The sequence below is a fragment of the Nicotiana sylvestris genome, chromosome 8 (assembly GCF_000393655.2).
Source record: "Nicotiana sylvestris chromosome 8, ASM39365v2, whole genome shotgun sequence".
Taxonomy (NCBI): domain Eukaryota; kingdom Viridiplantae; phylum Streptophyta; class Magnoliopsida; order Solanales; family Solanaceae; genus Nicotiana; species Nicotiana sylvestris.
In genome coordinates, this window is record NC_091064.1 from 158158580 (window position 1) to 158168385 (window position 9806).

Genomic DNA, 9806 nt, shown 5'->3' on the forward strand with positions numbered 1-9806 from the left:
AGGAGGACCCTCAAAATTCCGGAGTGAAAGAGGTTGCAATGACTTGAACCACGTCGCAGTCGTTGGTTCATCTAAAGAAAACTATTTTCGATTATATACGTTATATTTACTAAATCATGCATAACTATTATCCGAATTGTTGTTGTTTAGCGACGCTACCCCAATGACACACAATGTCAAGAGCCCGGAGGAGACGAACTAACTTTTACCCTCACAGAACTCACGATTTTCTTTGGATGCAGGCACTCGACTTGCAATATCGTCAGGTATATTTATGTACGCATACTTTCCCAAGAATGAAACTTCTCAGAATCATCACTTGCCCGCAATTGCTATCCGTACACAATCTCTCCAGCAGTCATATTGTCGTAATCGGCTATCAGCTAAGAGATTTTACTACTAATCATCCTTTTACATTCTTGCACTGCATAAGGCTACTCTTCTGCCTTTCGAGACTAAGAATTGGCTCCCATCCTGCATTTCTCTGCATTCTGCATAAGGCTACCTTTCTTCCTTCCGAGGTTAAGCTCTACCTCCATCTGCATTGCATAAGGCTACCTTTCTGCCTTTCGAGACTAAGCTTTGTCTCCATCTGCATTCTTTTGCATTGCATAAGGCTACCTTTCTGCCTTTCGAGACTAAGCTCTGTCTCCATCTGCATTTTGCATAAGGCAACCTTTCTGCCTTCCGAGACTAAGCTCTGTCTCCATCTGCATTTTGCATAAGGCTACCTTTCTGCCTTTCGAGACTAAGCTCTATCTCCATCTGCATTTTGCATAAGGTTACCTTTCTGCCTTCCGAGGTTAAGCTCTACCTCCATCTGCATTTTGCATAAGGCTACCTTTCTGCCTTTCGAGACTAAGCTCTGTCTCCATCTGCATTTTGCATAAGGCTACCTTTCTGCCTTTCGAGACTAAGCTCTGTCTCCATCTGCATTCTGCATAAGGCTACCTTTCTTCCTTCCGAGACTAAGCATTGTCTCCATCTGCATTTTTTTTTGCATTGCATAAGGCTACTTTTCTGCCTTTCGAGGTTAAGCTCTACCTCCATCATCATCTGCATAAGGCTGCCTTTCTGCCTTCCGAGACTAAGCTCTGTCTCCATCCTACATGGCTGAAATATCGCCACTTTATTTTCTTGCATGGCTGAAATATTGCCACTTTATTTTCTTGCATCGGCTGAAAGATCGCCACCTTATCTTTCTTGCATCGGCTGAAATATCGCCACCTTTTATTTACGTCTTGCATGGGCTGAAAGATCGCCACTTTCTGCATTTCATGGGCTGAAAGATCGCCAAATTGTCCAAAGGCGTCATTGTTCGGAGGTACCATTTGCATAGCCCGAGAACGTCATGCCATGGCCTGAGGACCCCTACTTTACCTTTTGCATATCATTATTCAAAGGCATCATGGTTCGGAGGCATCATTCTCATAGCCCGAGAACATCATTTCATAGCCTACGAATCCTTTACCATACGCCTCATGGCCCAGAACGTCATGGTTCGAGGACGTCATCCTAACCGTCCGAGGACGCATTCATGGTCCAATGGGAATTTGCATCACATTTAAATTTACGCACGATATATGCTTGTATTTCTTACTTGCAAGTACACCGGCTGGCAACGGCCGTCTTAGCAAGAGCGATCCCGCTCCGGTTCCCGTGGCCTATCGATTTTTCAGAAAACCTCTCTCAATCTAAACATCGCGTTCGTCCATTTCAAATCGCCATCGGCATATTCCGTCAATGGTTCCGGAACTACATATGGCCTGATTCCTGTAAGACCAGGGATATGTAGGCGGCTCAAAAACCAGAGCTCGGTCAAAACTCCATTCAAATCGCCACTTCCGGTCAAAATTGGCCATCTTATCTTTACCCGACAACTCTTTCATCCTTCCCGGGTAAAGAGGGCCAGCTGTTGATACCCAATTTTTCCCTATATATTTTTTATACTCAAAATACTTTCAAAATAGCATTTTTCCCAAATTTTTAAAGACTTTCAAAACCAATTTATTTTCTATTTTAGCAGTGCAAAATTCAATAATTATTCTCAAAATTATCATTTTTGGCGAATAATTTATTTATTTCTCATATTTATACCAAAATATAATTAAGGTGATATTTGCATATTTTTGCAAATTTATTTGGTATTTTAAAGGCTAAATTGCATATAATTGCAGTTTTTAGCCTACTTTAGGATTTAATAGCATTTTATAATTATGAAATTGGTTCCAATATTTTTAAATTGATATTTATATACTATTAACGGATTCAGTGCTTTTAATTTGCTTTCAAAATCATTTTTACTATTTTTATAAAATAAAAGGAAAAATTGGCTATTTAACATTTTAGCCTCATTTCATTACAATTATAGCCCATTCAGATTTCAATTTCAACCCCCAATTTACCCAATCCAAACTCCCCAATTTCCAGCCCCATTTCGATTGGAACCCGACCCGTACCCAATTCAATTACCCGGTTCAGCTCCGATCTAATCTGAGCCGTTGATCAAATGAGATCAATGACCCAGATTTTACTTCCTAAATTAAAACCCAACAACCCCCCAGACCCCTCATTTCCAAGACGGTCTCTCTCTCTCTCTCTCTCTCTCTCTCTCTCTATACTGACTCTTTCTCTCCTTTCCCTCTAGAACTTTCTGGTTCTCTCCGATGAATCCACCGCCTCTCCGGCCACCTCCAGCCTCACCTCTCTCGACCACCAGCCGCCATAAAACCTTGTCTTGTTGATTCCCTCTATCTTCGAGACCCCAGAAGCCCCCACCATACAAGATGGTCACCGGAAGGTTTGCCTGGTTTATCTCCGGCCTCTTCCCGATGGGTTTTGGTCCGATGGTGCTACGAACACCATTATTGACGAGTTTCACAGCCAGGTTTCTTACCTCTCACTGGTTTTACGAAACCCTAATTTCTACCTAGACCTCTTAAATCTCTGTCTTTTTAACGATTTTTAACTTACTCTTTTGTGTTTTACACTACTCTCTACTCGATCTTTACGAGTGCTCAAGTTTTCAACGCCTTGTTCTTCTTTTAAAACTAGGGTTTCTGAACCTCTTTCGAAATCACTATATCTGCAAAAAAATTTTAGTACTGTATGTTTGTGTTGGTATTTCTGCTTGTTTGCGTAATCTTCTGGTTTATTTCCCGATTTCTATGTGCTAATTTTGTTCTAACGTTCCACTGATTCTGTGATTTCTTACTTAGGGTTCTTTGGTTTTGTGCCTACTGTGTTTAAATAGATCTAATTGTTTTCTATTTACTAAATGTTCTGCTGATTCTGTGCATCTCTTCGAATCCCTGATTTTTGGTATGTGACTCTTTGGAGGTTTTCCACTGATTTGAGTCACTTCCTTGTTTGTGAGATGCTTTCCTTACTTAGTGTTGATTCCCTGTGATTCTTAATCTCGTCTGTGACTTCCTGAACCAATTTTGTATTTCGTTTGTAATCCGTCTGTTTATGTGCACAATATACTTTTTTTTTTGCATACCGCTAGGCAAATGCCTAGGGCTAGTTTTTTTTATATTAACAGCTTAAAATTCAAAATACAATGTCCTTGTATCCTACCAAATGAAAGGAATAAAATTTGAACTTTAACAAATAGCGTATTATCAAAATTAAGCATTTGTATTCTTGATTTTGCCCAAATTTCTTGATGATGTATGCTTGTGCCAACCCTCCTGATCCACCGGATGTTTGTCCTATTGGTTGCACCTTGAGCTTTACCTCTTGACGCACTGGCACCCTCTGATTTGCGACGCTGCATTCTTAAAAATATAGCCATATTTCTTCAATGCACGACCAAAATAGCACCTCCCAATTCCTTGTCCAGTATGCATCTCAATTCCATTTTTCAAAACCTTGTGAAAAACAGTTTTTATCCCTGTTGTAATTTAAATTTGTTGTACCAAAGAGGCACGCCCCAGCTGCTCTTTTTTGAATGCTGCCATAAGCATTCCCAATAAAACATGTCTCAATTTTTTGTTGTCAAGACCCAATGCACATGCTTTCCTACTTCTCGCATCTTGTGCAGACCATTTGTGATTCTTCAGCATCGAGACTGTGTGCATTCAGCATCGATAGGACCAATCCGCCCATGATGCTTCGTGCATAAACACAGTCATGAACCCCGTGCGCGTGCTTTCTTGCTGGACAGCTTTCCAAATCCATGCGCATGCTTAATGTTCTCGGTTCTTGCGCAAAGCATGGATGCCTCTTCAGCATAATTCATTGTCCGCCCATGAGCAGCGTGCATCAAACAGTGTCAAGAACCCCGTGTGCGTGTGCTTTCTTGCTAGACAGCTTTTCAACCCATGCGCATGCCATGCGTGCATCTCCAGCTTCGATAGACTCAATTCCATTGTTTATTTTATGGACACGTTCTATCATTTCTCGAAATTAGCTAAAGTATTGCATGCTCAAGTATCAACAGCTTCCATGTCCAGCATGCTCTACCTTCTAGCGTGCCCTTTTATGTGAGAACATGTTTTCCTCCCTTTTTTGTAGTTTAATCCCAAATTCACGTCCCAGCTGATATTTCAATAGAATTATTTGTTACTAAGCATAATATCTTGCCCATCTATTACTGAAGTGATTTTGTTCTTTAAAATAACGATGTTGTATCTGCACGCTCAAGGTACCCTCATCCCTTAGAATTTGAAAATCTTTGTCGTTGTAGTTGACAATCCTCCTGCTATTCCTTTTCTCTTTGCTTCTTATCTCCTGTCCACCTTCACCCTTAGACTTGGACATTGCATCTTATCTTCATTAACCAACCTCCTTCCCTTTTCATCTAGATGCCAGAAATGTTGACATTCTATTTCACCATGATCTAAAGCATAATTAGCCAAATGATCAGCCAACTTGTTGCCCTCCCTGTGAATATGAGTAACTGTGTAATTGCCCCCATTCATTAGTTGCATCATTTCCTCTATCTGCTCAGATATGATCCATGGTGGTTTCCATATCCCATCCATTATCTTTTTTAATACCATTGAGTCAGTTTGGAGCCATACATGAGAGTAATGTTGAAATCTGCAGAACCTTAGTGCTTCTACCATGGCCTTCGCTTCAGCTACTGTGTTTGTTGTCTCCTCTATCTCTTTCCCTACTGACTTGACTATGTCACCCTTTTCATTTCTTATACAAAAGCCTATTGAACTCCTGCCTGGATTTCCCCTCGACGCACCATCCGTATTAACTTTTAGCCATCATGCACTTGGTAATTCCCAAATGACTTTTGTAACCTTAAGTTTAGGAGTGAAATTTTCCATCCTAGCTAATAGATCTTGCCATTTGTGAGGTACCATGTCCATCCCAGGCTTTCTCACTTTCACCAATGCCTGTAGATGTGATGAAACTTGATAAATCACCCTGCTAGTTGTCACCCCTTCCCCATACTTCATACTATTTCTTTTTTTCCAAAGTTCCCAGACTACGCATGAGGGGAGTGCTTGCATTACCGGTTTTAATCTTAAGCATACTTTTGCAGTCCAGCATTTTGTGATTGCTTGGTGCAGTGTAAGTCCTTCCACATCAATTCCTGCCCTCGATAGAAAATACTTCCAAATTGTCTTTGTAGTTTCTGATCTAAAAAACAAGTGCTGAAGAGATTCCTCGTCAGGTTGTACACAACACCAACATTTAGATGGCATGCAGTAACCTACCCTTTTCAAGAAATCATCTAAAGGTAACTTTGCTTTCCACACTTTCCACATGAAAAATGCTGTTTTAAAAGGCATTCCCTTTACCCAAATCATTGTATAAGCTTTTCTTGGTTCGTCTCTTTTTCTCGTATACTCCCATGCTGACTTAACTCTGAAATATCCTGTTGTTTCCATCATCCAAAAAGGCCTATCAAGAACCCTCATTGTCGAAGGTGGTTTGATTTTCTCCAGAATGTGTACTGCTAACTCTTCAGGAAGCACTTCAAAAATCCTGTCCACATCCCACTCACCATCTAAGGTAACATCATGTACATTTTGTACATTTTCATCAATGCCAAAGTCCTGAGGCACTAAAAAATATAGTGCCCCAAGACCTGTCCAGTTTTCATACCAAAATAGTGAGGATCCCATTTTTGTTTGCCAAAGGATTTGATGTTCAATCAGATCCCTGCATTCCAACATTTTTCTCCAGATGTGAGACCCCCTTTTCCACGGAACAATTACAGGATTTAATTTTTTACAGTATTTCTGACATACGAAAGAGCTCTATAGGCTTGGTTTTGTTCTGAAATTCCACCACAACTTGCTGAATAATGCCTTTGTTACATCATGCAGTGACCTGAAACCTATTCCTCCTTCCTCAACTGGCATGCATAAGGTATTCCATGAAGCCCAATGCCTACTAGTTCCTCCTACAGCGCTGCTCCAGAAAAACTGAGCAAACAATTTGTGCAACCTATTTATCACATACTTTGGAGGGTTTACAGCTGATAGTAAATGCATAGGCATGCTTTGCAATACATGGGATATGAGAACTGCCTGCCCCCTACTGATAATAACTTGCCCTGCCATGATCGCAGTTTTTCCATTACTTTAGTAATTAGGGGCTGATAAAATTCCAACTTTCTCCTTGCATAAAATATTGGACAACCTAAATATATGATAGGGAAATCATTCCTATGAATGCCTGTGATCCTTTCCACCTTGGTGACCACTTCCATGTCTGTTAAATGATGCAGGTACACAACTGATTTGGTCTTGTTAACAAGCTGCCCAGATGCATTTTCATATGCCTTCAGCACTTGCATAATCAGCATCAGAGATGTTTCATCTGAGGATGAGAAGATAATCATGTCATCTGCATACGCCAAATGATTGATCTTTGGACTCCACTTTGGCATCCCAAATCCACAAAAATACAGGTTAGTATGTAGTGCATTGAGACCCCTAGATAATGCTTCTGCTGCCATTATAAACAAAGTTGGAGATATAGGATCACCTTGTTTTATTCCCCTTGAGGACTTAAAGAACCCATGAGCTTGACCATTTATAAGAATAGAATACCAATTGTTTGAAACTAAACCAAAGACAAACCCTATCAACCTTTCTGTGAATCCCATTTTTCTCAGTACTTTGGTTAGGAATAGCCAAGATATTCTATCATAAGCTTTGGTCATATCTAGTTTCAGGATGACATTAGGTCCAGCCTTAGTTCTAAGTCTAATGTCAGTCACTATCTCCTGTGTTAGAAGGATGTTTTCTACTATATTCCTTCCCTTAACAAAACCTGCTTGTTCCTCCGATATCAGACTTGGGAGAAATTTCACTAGCCTTTCATGTACCACCCTTGAAATAACCTTATTAGAAAAATTACTGAGGCTTATTGGTCTTTGTCACACCTCCTTTTTCCGCGCCCGCAGGGCGCAAGGGAGTTTTTTCCAATTAAAGGACAATCGAAATGGGATTGGTTTATTAATTTCAGAGTCGCCACTTGGGAGCTTTAGGGTGTCCCAAGTCACCAATGTTAATCCCGAATCGAGGAAAAGAATGACTCCATATTACAGTCTGCGCACCAGAAATCCGGATAAGGAATTCTATTAACTCGGGAGAAGGTGCTAGGCATTCCCGAGTTCCGTGGTTCTAGCACGGTCGCTCAACTGTCATATTCGGCTTATTTATCTAATTTTAAATACAATATGAACTTATGTGCAAATTTATCTTTTAACCGCTTTACTATTATTATTTTTTTTTTTTTTAGGAATGTGAACATCGCTTAAAATATATCTTTGGACTGTGTCACATGAAATGCACCCACAACCCGAAACATATTTTATTTGATGTTTTAGGATTTGGATTTGGGTCGCATGAAATGCACACCCAAGTTTAAGAAAGTAAATTATTAAACACGCGCCTAAAGAGACTATCGCGTTATTATTTTGCGGAGGCCGTGAAGTTCGCTAAACGACCCTCCTGAATTCTAAGTAATTTTAAACAAGTGTTTACTGAGGGCCCCGCAATCTGTATTTTTATTCGGCGAGGCTCATCTCATTCTTATTTTTTTTAAGAATTTGCAACGTCATGGAAATGCATCTCGGGCCGCGCCACAATCAATGCGCCCGTGACTAGAGACATATTTCGACTCCGTTGAGATTTGGATTTGGGTCACATAAATGTGCACCCGAGTTTAGGGAGATAACATTATTAAAGGCGCGCCTAAAGCAACTAGCGCATTATTATTTTTTGGGGCAGGGCCGTGAAATTTACTAAACGGCTCGTCCCGGAATCTAAGTATTTAATACATATATTTTGCGAGGGTTCCGCAATTCGTACATTTTTATTTAGCGAAGCTCGCCTCTTTTTTATTATTATTATTTCTTATTATTATTTTTTTTTTTTATTTTTTTTATATTTTTAAAGGGATGCCATTTTTACGCCTTTAACCATACTAAATCTTACAGCCTCTTTACAAATACAATCTCATAACTTGTCAAGATTTAACAAAGGAAGTTAAGCGAATGAGTGTTTCGGGCGTAGCAACAACATGTACTAATACTAATTTTGTCCAAATAAACTAAGACAATAATAACATAACACATTGAACGAAAATGCATACGGTGAAACATAAGCAGAAAATTATCATATCAATTGATATATTGCAACTTCAAACATTGAACGTAAAATTTCTTTAATCCAATACATCGAGGTTTACTAACCTTTGAACCTCAACAAACTCCGAACGACAAACACGATTCCGACGGAACTCGAGCCGGACCTCTCTAAACGAAGAACAACGATGGAACCTCGGACAGCAACTCGGCGCACCGGACCTCGACGAGCCAAAGTCGACCACGACGGGAAAACAGAAAACTCGGTCAAGAAGGATTGAAGCAACCTACCGTTGCTCGGAAACGCAGCTAACTGCTTGGAGGTTGACGACGTTGGACTGAAAATGGCGGACTGGTTCTGGAGGTGGCGATGCAGTAGAGTCGACTGGTTTGGGTAGTGGTCGACGGAGGGCTGGAGGTTGACGATGGTGGTTATGGCGTCGTTTGGTGGTGGCGATGCAATAGAGTCGACTGGTTTGGGTAGTGGTCGACGGAGGGCTGGAGGTTGACGATGGTGGTTATGGCGTCGTTTGGTGGTGGCGATGCAGTGATGGAGCTGGAGCTCGCGGGCTGGGGGAAGGTGACGATGGTGGTTATGGCGTCGTTTGGTGGTGGCGATGCAGTGATGGAGCTGGAGCTCGCGGGCTGGGGGAAGGTGACGATGGTGGCGCTGGGAGGAGGAGGGTCCGTGTGGTGGTGGTGTTTGGAGCGTTTGGACGTGGGGAAGGTGAAAGGGGGGGGGTCCGGTAGGGTTTTTCTCTTCTTCTTCTTTGTGAAGAAGAAGATGAACAGTGCAAAGAAATTTTTTCGTTTTTTTTTCTTTTTCTCACCAAAAATCCAAAAGTCCCCCTCCTTTCATGTTTTGTCCGTGTATTTGTAATGTTTTGCTCTCAAAAAATGAGCCCCACGCGTGGTGGGGTTCCCCACGTGTCCTGGACACGGTTTATTATGGGCTCGGTCCGAAAATTAGGCCTAAAACCGGGTAGTTTGAACCCGAATATTATTCTTTTGCCCGGACCCGAGAAATAGGAATACGCTGCTTAACTAGTCCTATGTAAGCAAAATAACTACCAAAAATAAGACTAGTATTTAAACGAAACTATATATTTTTAAATATTTTTTCAAGATTTTAACATAGCTACAAAAATATTAATAAAACTATTTTTTGTAATTTTCGTAAATATTAAGATAAAATATGAAGTACTATTTTTGTATTTTTTCAAAGTTAAAACGACTATAAAAT

The 9806-nt window shown here is 40.6% G+C and overlaps 1 protein-coding gene across 1 annotated transcript; it reads right to left on the minus strand.

Moving 5' to 3' along the window:
• Positions 1 to 4727: 4727 nt before the first annotated feature.
• Positions 4728 to 6089, minus strand: LOC104232172 (uncharacterized). The gene is made up of 2 exons (XM_070154771.1): positions 5259 to 6089; positions 4728 to 5141 (listed from the first exon to the last, which is right to left on the minus strand). The coding sequence occupies exons 1-2, from the start codon at positions 6087 to 6089 to the stop codon at positions 4728 to 4730; spliced, it is 1245 nt and encodes a 414-aa protein (XP_070010872.1).
• Between the last annotated feature and the right edge of the window lie 3717 nt (positions 6090 to 9806).